This window comes from Lissotriton helveticus, chromosome 8, assembly GCF_964261635.1.
Source record: "Lissotriton helveticus chromosome 8, aLisHel1.1, whole genome shotgun sequence".
Classification (NCBI taxonomy): Eukaryota; Metazoa; Chordata; class Amphibia; order Caudata; family Salamandridae; genus Lissotriton; species Lissotriton helveticus.
The window spans coordinates 213081805-213096261 of record NC_136069.1 but is presented as its reverse complement, the minus strand read 5'-3'; the positions used below and the strand labels follow the sequence as shown (position 1 = coordinate 213096261).

At 45.7% G+C, this 14457-nt stretch overlaps 1 protein-coding gene across 1 annotated transcript in view; it reads left to right on the top strand.

The window, feature by feature from the left end:
* The window catches only part of IFNAR1 (interferon alpha and beta receptor subunit 1), a 215356-nt gene that overhangs the window by 113643 nt on the left and 87256 nt on the right, over window positions 1-14457 (top strand). The window contains exon 6 of the mRNA XM_078656953.1: window positions 4156-4273. Within this exon, the coding sequence (XP_078513079.1) occupies window positions 4156-4273 (118 nt within the window). The remainder of the gene's footprint in view (window positions 1-4155; window positions 4274-14457) is intronic.

Genomic DNA, 14457 nt, shown 5'->3' with positions numbered 1-14457 from the left:
GTGGACCCGTCCGGTTTGGGCACCATGACAATGGGGGATGACCAATTGCTTTTAGACGGTCTGATGACCCCAAGTTCTAACATGCTAGCTACTTCCTTTCGCACGTCTGCTCTCTTTGCTGCTGGTATGCGATAGGCCCTTTTCTTGACGATATTTCCCTTAGCCGTATGTATCTCGTGCTCGGCCAAGTGTGTACATCCCGGTACATCAGAGAACAGGGGGGGAAAAGGATATAATCCCCTCAGTAGTTCCTGTTTCTCTGTTTCGGATAGCTCTGGATTCAAGGGTAGGAAAGCTAAAGTCGACTTATCTCCGTCTTCCGGGACAGCCAGATTGGAAGTTTGAGGAGCAGGCCCCAGCCATTTCTTAAGAAGATTTATGTGGAAGCTCTGTTGTCTGTTGGGCGACATTTGAAACCTATAGGTGGTATTGCCATATTTTTCTAGTACTTGATAGGGACCCTTCCATTCACTCCTAAACTTTTGAGTAGATGAGGGGAGCAACACTAGGGCCCAATCCCCTTTGTCTAGCGTTCTCCATCGTTTTCCCTGATCATAGTACTGCTTTTGGTGGCTCTGGGCTGCCTTCAGATTATTACAGGCCAACTCCCTCAGTTTACCCAACCGGGATTTTAACTGCTGGGTATAGTCTAGTAGGGACCTTTGTTCGTTTGCCTCTTCCTTTTCCCATGCTTCCCTGGTTATTTCTAGCAGGGACCTTGGTTGACGGCCATACAAGAGCTCAAAGGGGGAGTATCCGAGACTACTCTGGACTTGTGCTCTTATCACATAAAGAGCCAAGGGGAGCATGCGGTCTCAGTTCTTATTTTCAGAACTCAAAAGTTTTTTTAGAGTGGCTTTTAGGGTCCTATTGTACCTTTCCACTAAACCATCCGTCTGGGGATGGTAAGCGGAAGTACGGATGTGTTGCAGATCCAGAGTCCTACACACTTCCTTCATCATACGTGAGACAAAGGGTGTTCCTTGATCCGTTAGGATCTCACGAGGAAACCCGACTCTCGAGAACAATTCTACCAGTTTCTCGGCTACGTTCTTTGTATTAGGGGAGTTTAGGGGGAACGCCTCGGGGAACCGCGTGGAATAGTCAACCACCACTAAGGCATAAGTGTGGCCTCTAGAGGTGCGAGGTAGGGGTCCTATAGGATCCATGCCCACACGTTCCCATGGGTTGCCAATGATAGGCATTGGCTGTAAAGGTACTGATGGAGGTTTGGTCATGTTTTTCCTCTGACATATCTCACAGTGTTGGCAGTAGGCTTCGGTCTCTTTATATATGCCTGGCCAATAGAACAGGTGCAGAATATTTTGGGTAGTCTTTTCTGTGCCACTGTGCCCTGCTGTTAAATGAGTGTGCGCATAGAACAATATCTGTTCACGGAAGTCTTTTGGCACCACCAGCTGTTTAGGGTCTCCCTCCTTTCCTTCCCTGTACAACAAATCAGTTTCAATACTAAAGCGGGGGAATCTTTGTGGAGAGTTGGTTGTTTGTGCCGTGTGGGCTGCCTCCCACGCATTCAGAAGAGTAGGATCGTTGGCTTGTGCAAACTTGAACCCTTTATCGATGACCCAGGGTTCGGTGGATAGTAACGCCTCTGCTGGACGCCGGTCTAATTCTCTTTTAAATAAGGCCAGGAATTGCGGGTTATCCACCCCCAAGATCAGTTCCTCAGGCAGGGATACCACCACCCCTACCCTCACAGTGCATGGTTCTCTTCCTATTGGGTGTATGGTAATACTAGCCAGGGGATAGGTCTTGACATCCCCGTGAACACACCGGATGTGTACCTCTCCCTCCTGCCCTATCTGAGAAGGATACACTAACTTCTCTTTTATTACCGATTGTCTACACCCCGAATCTAGGAGAGCTTTTACGGGAGTGTGGTTCACCCGTACCCTTACGTAGTATGAAGGTCCCATTTCTGCTGTATACATCACAGCCTTGGGTATATAGCCGACTTCCATGGGTTCTTCCATCGGTTTTCTCCTTGGGCATAAGCGTGCAATGTGGCCCCACTCCCCACATTCGAAACACTGGGGTCCTTTCATAGGAGTATAGTCCGGCCGGAAAGGCCTTGTCTTCGGTGGTTCAAAAACGGCCTTCTTTTTTTCGGACTTCGACGAAGGGACCGCTGCTTTTGTGGGTTTGTCCGTCTCCCAGGGAAACGATCTAGGTGCTGCCCTTGTATAGTTCGCCGCCATCTCGATGGCTTGCGCTGCAGTCAGCCCTGGATGTTGCCTCAACCACCTTTGAGTACCATAGGGCAGCGCCTCCATGAACTGCTCGAGTATTATGCTTGTCATAACTTCCTCTTTGCTACGGGTATCAGGCCTTAGCCATTTTTCTGCTGCCATTTTTACCCGTAGGTACAACGTTTTCGGATTCTCCCCGGTGACCCCTTTTTCTTTCCGGAATCGGAGCCTGTAGGCTTCGTCATCCATGCCTAGGTGATCCAATATCACTCCCTTGATCTCGGTATATGTGGAGGTACCCGAATGGTTGGCAACTTGATAGGCTGTCTGAGCCTCTCCCGTCAACAAGGGAGCAAGGAAGAAAGGCCACTTCTCCTCTGGCCATCCACAAGCACGAGCTGCTCTCTCGAAGTTTACCAGAAAGGCGTCCGGGTCCTCGCCAGTGACGTACTTCTGTAGTGATACCCCTGACGGATGCGGTCCGAAAGGCCTACGATCAACTGATACCGGGGTCCCTGGGGTCTGCACTACTTTTTGAAGACTGTCCATCTGTTGGCTCATAGTGCTGCGGAACAGGGTTCGGTCGGCATCGGCGGTATTGATTTGCTGTCCAATAGCCCATTCCAATTTCTGTTGACCTTCGATCAGCGTTTGTATAACCTGTTCCATGATTGGGTCTTGCTCGGAGGGAGTAGATCCCACTTCTGACACCACTGTGGGCTGGGCTGTTGGAACAGGGGTGACAGTTGTACCTGGTTGTGGGTCAGGAACTAGAGTAACACCAAGTCTTGGGGTCAAAGATGGTTTTATTCGAATGCCCCGAGGGGACTTCAACATTAATGTTCTCCTCGTTCGAAATGTAAGTCTCTCTTTAGCAAATTGACACGGATCCGTTTTGGCGTTTGGTTGTCTCTTCTTCCTAGGGATGTGAGGCTCCTCGAGGTCTGGTCAGAAGGCAGTCGCTTGGTTCCGGTTCCCATGCAAAAGAGACCAACAGAAAAGGGAGCCGTTAGTTCTCCTGTCTACTGGGGGTTGCACCAAAGGGGCCTTGTGAAGTGAGGGAGGGTTTCACTGGTGACTCGTATCTTAAGTACAGTGGAGTGGTTTGGGGAGTTGACAGACAGTGTGGGGTACACGCGGGGTAAAGGAAACATAAGGGGGGGGGTTTACGAGGGAAGTCACACGCGGGCACTGTTTTAGTTACGCTTGCTTCCCACCCAAGCTGCCATACGCTGCCGTACCTGGGCTAGCCACGCTCCTCCCCCGGGAGAGTGGCACGGCGGCTCACGGGTCCGTTGGCCTCCTGGCTCTCCGTGGGACTCCTCTTCAACTCTTCCTCCGGGATGATCTTCGGTCCTTCCTCGTACTCCTTCACTGCTCCAAACTTCTCTCGCCCGCTCACCAACCCCGCTCCTCGCCTCCTCCGGGGTGATGTCACACGCCGAGTAAAGCACTTCCTGGGCTTTAACCAATCCTGTACCGCTGACGTATGCAGAGGGAGTGTCTTCCTCCTCTGTGTACTTCCAGTTAAAGGCGCCGTTTTCTTGCTCCGCGAGTCCGTCCTGACCTGCTCCCCAAGTGTCCGTCTGCAAGGAAGGAGGGATCATGGAGTCATTTCCGGGTGTCCACCACTCCTCGGATCCCGTCACCCTCACCCCGTTACAGATTGATATATATATGAACCCAATAAAGTTTTTAGAAAATGAATGGGCCAACAATACTGCCCACATGTGTTTAGTTGAAGTGTTGTATAAATGTAATTCTAAGTTCTGTTGCACAGATACACGTAACCATGTAATAGCAACTTGCTGCACGATTATGAATATTTATTTTGTGTTCAGAATGAGGAACTTTCATTTCAATATTCTCCTGTTTCAGTTTTTTTTCTGTCTCTATTTATTGTGGACTCGTTCACTAAAACTTTTTGTTTTTTCCCGTTTTCTAGTTTTGAAATCTCAACCAAAAAATGTTCGGGCCAATGCTGTAAATACAGATTTTGTTGTTCAGTGGGACTGGGAATACTCCAATGATAACAATGTGAGCTTTACAGTTGAATACATCGAGTAAGTATTATAGCTGTTACCTTATTTAAAATTTCAACCTAACCATGTGTTTTCAGTATCGATGTTTGAAAGAAGGCTCATTTATCAGAAGTATCTATAGATGAAGCCATGCAGGTCACCATCATTGTTCCTGGTGGCTGCGTCAGTCTCTAAAGAGGATCGGAGAAGCATTGATACAGTTGTGTGCGTTCGAACACTGTTTCGCACATGCATGGGCCATGATAATATAGAACCTAGATATAATATGAAGAGTGGGAAAAGTTCCATGAAGTGCACACTAGGCTTTGCCGTTACCCAATCAGACAGCAACAAAATGGATTTTGCTGCTCCCTCCTGGGAGAAAACTCTCCTTTCCCCACTTGTCCCAATTTATGACATCAGTATATGAAAGGCATGCTTATGTCAGTGGGGGACTCACTGACAGCTGGAGCCCTTAAGCTTCGTCAGCGGGCAGGGCCGGACTGGGAACCAAAACCAGCCCTAGCAAATTGCTCGGCTGGCCCCCCACCCCCCAGGGGCCATTTTTCAGCTGATTTTGTTACAGGGCCGTTTTTGCAGCTGCAAAAACGGCCCTGTAACAAAAAAACGGCCCCCAGGGGCCCAAAACCGACCCCCACCCTCACGGCGCAGCGGGGGATTGCCCGGTGCCCGCAATGGCCAGTTCGGGCCTGTCAGCGGGATGAACAAGCACTTTTGTGGTCAAGTCTAGTTTCTCTGGGGCTCCAATCAAAGGAGGAATAACCCATAGGGAATTTTGTTTGGTGGAGACCCCCAATCCCCAGGCCCGATGTGTCAAATGAGGTTAGGGGACTGGATTCCGCAGAAAAAGGGAGGGGAGTGTTTTTGCAATCGCTTACAGGTTTTCAACACCCATAAATATAGGGCATTGTCATTTACAATGCCAATAGCTCAAACTCTCGCAATTGCGAGACCTATTGCTTAACAAATGCTTGTTTAATAAAGTAGTGGCCCAGGGGTCCCTAGGGTCATAATGGCTCTAGGAAGGGGGGGCCTCACCCCCCCTTTTGTTTAAACTTTGGCCCCAGGGCGCAATGAGGCTCGGGTGGGAAGGCACGTGCTCCCTCCCCTTGGTAATTCACAGCGACTCCTAGCTGCAATTTCTTTTTTTTTCCTTTTGGCATGGTGTGATCCTGCAGGTGTTCTGCGGGATCGTGGGATTTAAAAATAAATAAATATAAATAGTACCCCCTTACATTCGTTTTTACATATAACTTCAGAACAGGGGGCTAAGGGCCAGATGTAGGTAATCTCAATTTACCTATTCTTAAATACCGAATTTTACCGATTCGGTATTTAAGAATAGGTAAATGGGATGTAGATAATTTTTCTGTAAAAATTACCGAATCGGTAAGATTCGGTAATTAAGAATCGGTATTTACCGATTCGGTATTTACCAAATCTGTAAATACCGATTCAGTAATTCCCATTCATTCCTATGGGCCTGGAGGCCCATAGGAATGAATGGGAATTACCGATTCGGTAAATACCGATTCGGTAAATACCAAATCGGTAATAGGGGGAACCCTTTCAAGGGTGGCAGGGTGTCACATTGACACCCTGTTGCACCCCTGAATAGTGCATGGGTGCACATGTGGCACACATACATGCCCTAAGGGCATGTATGTCTGCCGCATGGCACTGAATAAAAAGCAAAAAATTGCTTTTTAAAAGGAATTCGTCATTGACCACCAACTAATAGTTGGTGGTAAATAACGAATCCTTAAATGTAAGAAGCACTCACTTGAGTGCCCCCTACATTACAGATTCGGTAATTTACCGAATTGGTATTTTGAAAATTCGGTAATTTATGGATTTCTTAAATTACCGATTCGGTAAATTACCGAATCCTGAAATGTGGCCTCCTACATCTGAAGAGCCTAATACCGGTCGGTAACGGCCGAAATTCGGTAATTTCGGCCGTTACCGACCGGTATTAGGCTTCCTACATCTGACCCGTTGTCTCCGAGTCCTGTAATGACTGCCTGCATTATTTTTCTTCATGTTGTAGGCAGCCAATCAGAGTGCTCACTAGCGTATTAGCTCAAGGGGAAAAAAAGCCCCCTGGGCCAATAAGAACGTTCTATTTTTTTTTTTAAATTGGGTTAGAGGGACTTTCCCAGTAGTCTTTAGAACCCAAACATCCAGATATAAAAATATTTTTGATCTTTAATACCTCTTAAACTACTACTACTACGGATTTACACCAAATCATGATTCCTGTCAAATTTGGTGTAATTCTGTTCAGTAGTTTTTGAGATATTGCTTTCCAAAACAGTCTGTAGAAAATGCATGGGGATCTTGCATTTGGGGACGCTACCTTTTTCTCGGCCCCCTGCCAGGAAAGACAGCACAAATGCAGAATACTTGCCACATTGTTCTATTATCGACACGTATCGATGCGTATGCCTTGCTCATGTCAGTTTTCCTGTGAGTAAAGCATAATTGCAGAAACGGGTTGACATGGCTGTCATAGTGTGGTAATAAATGCTGTGGCCGGTATGCTGCATTTGCGCTGCCTTCCTTGGTGGATTTAAAATTTAGATATATGTTTTTCTTATCCATAGCTTATTAGTAGAATCCGTGCTCCTCACATACAGCCAATTCAGCGATTGGCAAAATAGCAAAATAGCTATCAGACAACAGTGCCATTGATACTTGCCCTCCTTGGAATTTACTGCTTAGAATGATCCTAAACATTCAGAATTTTCTTTAACATACTATGAGTGAGCAGTGTGGAAACTACAGTGCATGCATGGTGTGTTCCGACACTTCCAGTAAGACAGGAACTTTGTAGAGAATCTCAAACTTTTGAAGTGCTCAGGAGTACTGTACATTTCTGAAAATATTGGAGATTCAGATAGGTGTCACTTGTTTTCTTCTTGAAATAGTGCAGAGCACAGTATATTTGTATAGACATACAAAAATAGCTTAACTTTTAAAGTGGGTTTTCGAGTCTTGTTAGCACTGACAAGGTTAAATGTGGTAAACACTGGAAAAATATTACATACTTTAAAGACCTGCAAAGAAGTATATACTATCCCAAAGCATTGTAGGCTAATACATAACAGCAATGTATGTGCTGATTTGCCTAGTTGTTTAGAAGAAAAATCTATTTCATAACCAAATGTCAAAAAATCAGTTTCTAATTATGTTTCCACATTACGTGCACATTTTCCTTAGGCTAAAGTGAAAATATGTAAACCAGAACTGAGATGTACACTATAGTCCTTTCACCATGAATAGTACCATGGCCTATAAGGAATTTTGTGGCAAATCATTGGCGGTGTTCAAAGTTTTCTTGCTTTGTTGCTCATATGACATGCTATATATTCTCTAATTGTCCTTTCCACCAGTGAAACCATGCTTGGCCACCAGTAGTCACTGCAGTAGTAATTTTGCTGATTCCCTGGTGACTTTCATGTGCTACCTCTGACAATTTACTATGTAATGGAGTCAGAGGTATCAGTTTAGTTCATCTAGTTAACAAACCATCCAGAAGACCAAATTCATCTTTAGCTATACAGAAGCCCAGCTTACATAAATCCTTTTGTGCCCATCTAGATATTAACTTGACTTTTATCTTTTCCAAGACAGCATCCTTGTTCAGTACTTTCACCCACTCCTTATGTCACACAGAAGTTCAACTCACAAAACACACTCCTACAAATTATTCTTTCTGTGGGCCCAAGTGTGATGTTTAAAGAAAAATGTTTTCAATAAGCAGTGGGTAAATTCAGTATATCTTTTAATAAGCACCTTAGCCAAAGTCCAAAGAGACACTGCTAACATCTCAAACAATACCTCATCCCACAGCTTTAGAACCCATCCAGAAGAAAGCACTTGCAGTATAATGAAGGGAGGTCCCACTACAGAAGCTTCCACAAGATACCACAGGCAGCATTTATGTAGTTTAACTTGCTAAACATTTCAGTGAGAGAAATGTAGTCTCAGTCGGTTTAGACGGAGGCCACTCAGTGCATTGAGCGATGAATCTGTGAGGCCTCTTCAGAGCCCATGGCTTGTCAGACATTTTTGCAGATATGCAGTAGCATAAAGCCATTTTCAATGTTTAAAGTTGTTCACTGTGTTTCTGAAGAGGAAGGTGACCATTCATATTTCTTCTCTGCGATATCTCCCCTGTCAGAATAGTCTCCTATAGTGAAGCCTATGGACTCAGCATATTCCATAACACTTTACCTGCTAATAGATGTGTAGCCCTTGTGGTATTCTCAGCTATTCTCTCTACTCATACCTGGTCCTAGGGAATACCGTCCTCTTGTCTGGTCAGAGATGTCCCCAGAGGCTTTCCCTTCTCATCCTGTGATTCACAAAACCATGCAGTGGTTCAGTTGCATCCAACCTTGCATTCATATTTACTAGCATGTTTTGGACCTTTTAAATCTGGGTATCTTTTTTTGTCTTGTGACATGGTTCATGTTTCGAAAATAGCTTGGTATTGTGGCATTGAAGTACAAGGCAGCCAGGACAGAGTCCACCATATTTAAGCATAGGTCTCTCTTTCACCCTGTTATGTCTTTGTCTCCTAATATCGCCATTAGTGTTGTGAACTTTAACTTGTAGGACCATTTTTCGGACCATGTGTATGGATACATGGTATGTAATTTTTTGTGTCTAGTCCCCATTAAAAGACGTTAACCCGACTTAATTTTTCTGTAAGGGAACATCCCCTGTTCTGAGTTGTGATGTGCAGCAGACAGCACCTTAATTTGTCAACTCTGTGATCTTCGGGCACTTCCAGCATTAGAATCCTACAATTTATTTTGGAGATGCAACTCGCCATGCAATACAATCCTTTATTCTTAGGGTCATTTAAGATATGCAGATCCAACAGGAGATCGCTCTGCTGCATATAAGATAACAGACTTCACACGCAAAGTTAATTGGCAAGCCAAGGTCTGCATGTAACCTACTGCCACAACCTTGAAATCCTTAAACGTTAAAAAACATGCTTCAATCATACCAGCCATCAATATACCATCAAACGCTATTCCCTTTGATGCAATAAATAAATTAGTATTCTGACTAATTCAAATCTCATTCTTTTAGTTATCTACGCACTCCAATTTGACTAGTCTAGTTTATCTGTGAGAATTTTGACAATAAGGTTGTGGTGTAATCAGTGATTAGTTCCTTGTGTATGGAAAGAAAACATCTACCCACATTACTTTTGAAGGGCATGCTCGTTGTTAATTGTTTCTTTACATGGTCCCCGTGAACTGGGTTCCCCTCAATAGCAAATGCTCTAAGTGGGCATGTCCAGCTTAGACCAATATACTCCTGCAACAAAGACTGCAGTAGAAAGTGCTAACAAAATCTTTTCTATGGTTAGGTCCTACAAAATGGAAAGCAGTACTTCAAATTGTGGAATTTTGCTCCTTTTTGAGAATGTACGTTTACAGCACTAAGTAGTAATACAGCAGATTTCGTTAGCCACTGCTCCTTACGAAAGAGGTGTATCTTTCAAATGAAACTCCCAAGCTTTCCATTTAATTTTGCATTGCATCTTGTATCCCTTATTTCTATGGAAAACGTTTGTAGCCTTTTGCAAGGCTTTTCTTTGTATAAGAATGGTAAGAATCCATGCAGTGCAGAATGAAAGTCTTATGAATGCGATGCCCAGATTGGCCTAGTGACATGATGAAGCAAGAGCAGCACAGCAGTTTATTCTTAGACTCACCCACAGCCTACATTCAGTCCACAAAACAAACAGTAGCCACCTCAACTTGAAACTGATGCCACATTCCACAGTAGCTCAAAGCTGTTGAGCAAAGGTAAGCAACAGTTACAGAAAATAAGCATGTCAGCCATGTCATGAGGCCTCAATAGTATTGTTTCTTGATTAGTCTCCAGTTGTGTGTGAAAACAACCAGCCTTGTTTTTGCCACTAGGCATACGAAAAGTGTATTCATGCAGTTTAACAACCAACCTTACGCTTTGCCAATATCGCTTCCATCAAGGAAGTCCACTGTTCCACTGTTGTTTTCTGACCCCTTTGAACTACAAATGTGCTCTCACACAGGAAAGTTTTAGAGTGCTCCACTGTATATGAACATACCAGTGCTTCTCTTTTCTGTGTAGTCTAAAGCTTCCTGCAGGTGTTTACATGTGTGAAGCAAAAACCACGGTATTCTGCTTACACATAGGGGTAAAACTGACAAAGCAGACTACACTATCATCCACCGTAAAAATATATTGACCACTGCCTACAAATACTGTCCATGCTAGTTAACTCCACTCTAGGTTTTCCATGCATGAGAATGCCTTTTATGAGCAAATCTGTTAGGTGAATCAGTGTATGAAAAAAAATCCCAAAACATATCTAGACTAGTATTTGCAAAGGCCAAAATATAAGATCAACTGTGCTTTGATTTTCCATGTATGGGACATCATCTGTTGCTTGCATGAAACATTCCTTAGCCATCAGTCTGTATCATCTCACTTTAGGTCCCATATACCCTGCTTTCTGGCTAAACATGTGGTCTTTTCTAGCTATAAAGGAATACCACTTTCACATAAGAAGTTACAATTCTCTGCCACTTCATTATTCCGTCCTCATCTCCAACAAAATGGCATAGCCAGAGTATCACAGTGTAGGTTTATTGGTAGATTACAACCAACAGTCCGTGTTCAACCTGCAAAGTAAGCTTTCCATTTGCATTTGAACCGCAACAGAGACACACAGTAGCACTACGATTTTAAATAAAGATAACAATCAACAGAACCAAACATAAGGTACACATGGATTAGTAACCATACTTGGGAAACAACATGACAATCCTGAGGAACTCATGCCTAGAACAGTGACAGTTGCATACTCATGCATAAACAATGCATGTGCCCTCTTCTGTGTGTAAGTGTTCGGGCTCTTCAGTGTTCTATACTGTGTACCCTGTTCTCACACAGTAGAAATGAAAGAGAGCCTCACTAGTGCTGTTGAGTCAGCAGTTTATCTGTTGTGCTTACTCCATTGGTTTCTTAGATTACCACCTCTGGTAAGTAGAATGCATGTGTCATGTAAATTGAGCACCAGAGATCCGAGCCCCTGGTATGACGGGGCACTGCGTGCCCTGAAGGAGAGTTGTAGACGGGCGGAGAGAGCCTGGCGGAAGACGTATGATGCTGATATGAAAGCCGCGTACGTTGCTTCCGTCAAGACCTAGCATAGAGCTATTTGTAAAACTCGAGCGGCGTTTTACGCTGGAATTCCGCAATAGCTCGAACCCGTCCAAGACTATATTTAAAGCCGTTAAAGATCTTTTGGCGAAAAGAACCACCCCCCCGGCAGTTGGCTCCATCTCCCACTGTGAGGCACTGGCTTCCTTCTTTTTGGAGAAGGTTTGAGTTATTTATCAGGCTTTTCCGGCCATTGGGCCCGACCCGGGAACTCAAGATGGTACTCAAGGACACACTACATTGCACTCCTTTCCTCCGCTACTTCCGTAGGGATTTAACAAACTTGCTTTGCAGATCAAGTCGGGCTCTCCCTCGGATCCAGTAAGATCAGCTCTTTTTAGAGACCAGTCTTTTCTGGGTCGATCCGCAGTGTGCTCCTTGATTAACCTTTCGCTGACCTCGGGTGTGGTTCCGATCAAATGGAAGCAGGCGGTGGTTTCTCCAATCTTGAAGAAGCCTTCGATGGATCCCGTGAAACCCGAGAGCTACCGACCGATTTCATTACTCCCTTGGGCGGCGAAGGTGGCAGAGGCTCATGTTAACTTGGCCCTGTCAGAACATCTTGCTCGGGCCGATGTCCTCGATCCCACGCAGAATGGCTTCCGTGCTGGGCACAGCACGGAAACGGCTCTTCTTGCGATGGTGGAACACCTGCGTACGGTGCTGGATGCTGGTCAGACGGCGGCGCTGGTATTATTAGACCTCAGCGCCGCCTTTGACACTGTCTCTCACAGCATTCTGTTGCACCGGTTGGAGGAGATTGGTGTTGGGGGACAGGCCCTGCAGTGGTTCCGCTCCTTCCTCGACGATCGTTCCTTTTGCGTGGCCATCCCTCCCTTTCAGTCCAAACTCCATCCTCTGGCCATGGGGGTTCCGCAGGGATCCTCGCTGAGTCCCACGTTATTTAATCTATACGTGAGACCGCTGGCTGAGGTCGCAAGGCAGTGGGGCCTAATTATGGTCTCGTATGCCGATGATACTCAGCTGGCGGTTACCCTCAGCGGGGATGCGGAGGCTGATGCCCCCAGGTTTCAGAATGGACTGAAGGCGGTGGCCAGCTGGATGACGGCGCACTGTCTCCAGCTTAACGCATCTAAGACCGAGGTTATGATTGTCGGAAAGAGAGCGGAGCTTTGGGGGGACAGCTGGTGGCCCTCGGAACTGGGACCATCCCCTACTCCGGTCTCAGAATTAAAAAACCTGGGAGTTTGGCTGGATAGTAGCCTTAACTTTGTTGCCCATACCAAAAAAACCGCGGCCTGTTGTTTCGGCGTTCTCCGGGGCCTAAGACCAGTCCTTAAATTCTTCGATGCCCCGACCAGGCAGCTGGTGATTCAGGCAACGGTAATCTCCCGGCTTGATTACGCCAGTTCTCTCCTGGTGGGGGCTAACCAGGCAGAAATTACCCGTCTGCAGCGGGTTCAAAACGCTGCAGCTAGAGCAATAGTAGGCCTGCCCAGATGCTGCTCCGTCTCCAATGTTCTTCGCTCCCTGCACTGGTTGCCGGTGAAGATGAGGATCCATTTTAAGGTGTTGTGTTTGGCTTTTAAAATTCTGAAAGGCACCGCCCCTCAGATCCTGTCTGATCTCCTGTCCCTCTATGTCCCGGCACGCTCTCTTCGATCTTTGGATCAGGCTCTTGCCGTGGTCCCCCGTTTTAAGTTGTGTCGTGCCGGTGGCCGATCCTTCCGTGTGAAGGCTGCGGCCATCTGGAACTCCCTTCCGGTTGAGATTTGTATGCTGGAGGATCTTTTACATTTTCGGAAAGCCATCAAAACTTTTTTATTCTAATCTTCCTGTAGTCGTTTTTTCCCTGCTTTTTTGTTGGTAGTGTTATGTTTTTCCTTGTCGGGCGCCAGGACGCTCCTTCGCTGGAGCAGCTGTGCGCCTAATAAAAAATATTAACATAACATAACATAACATATGACATAGACCTTGAATATGTCATCATAGAATCTGAATGGGTTGGGAGTGGCTGGGTAGAGAGGTTTGTGAGTGAATGTTCCCAATGTTGTGCGAGTGATAAACATTTGTCAACAATAACACCTTCAGAAACAGTGATAACTGCGCCTGACAGGCCATGGCAAAGGGGAGGTATGGATTTTCTGGGGCTCTGTCAGGTTTTACAACCTCAGTTAAGGTATGTGCTTGTACTTATTGATCATTTGCCAAGGTCAATTTCATGCCAACACTTGATTGAGTAATTTCCCTACTGTTTGAGATTTTTCTTAAGGAAAGCATCTGAAAATGTATGCTAATTGATAAAGTAAGCAGTTCACATCTTTGTGTGTGTGAGTTTCTCAAGCAAAAATGGAATGAAACATTTCAGAAGCACCTTGTACTGGCCCCAGAGCAACGGAAGGTCAAAGGTTTAACCGGGTGTTGGTGGAACGTATCCAGAGTGCTACCAGATGTAATAAAGGTGTAGTAGTAGCTGTGTGGTTTTTAGGGCTCGCCTGCTGGGCGCATGCGCCTAGCTGGCGAAGCTCTATAGGGGCCTAAACAGACTTTACCCAACTTGGCGATTTGGTGCTGTGCCCGTGGCTTTTAGGTCAATGCGCTTGCGCATTGACCTAAAATGCGCGTGCACATCACCAAATCACCGTCTGTTCCCTCTGCCGCACTCCTCCCACACCTTTGAAGTGAAGCTTAGCTTCACTTCAAAGGCCCCTGCTGCTTAACACCCTCTCCCCGCTCCGCCCCTGCTAACTGCGTGTGTTTGAGTAAATGTCACCGAAGGCTTATTGCAATCCGTTTGGCGTTTAGGACTGAGGGAGTGAAACCGTGATTATGCAAGTCTGAATGGAATGCATTATCGCCGTCAGGTTTTGTATGGTGATGCTTCACAAACGGTGCTTGTTTCCCACGCTGTAGCCTGTGTCTGTAACAAGAGACTTTCGTGGACTCTGGCTAGTTTTCTCTTATCTTTACTTTCACAATGTCTTGCTCGGCTTGTTTACGCTTCATTA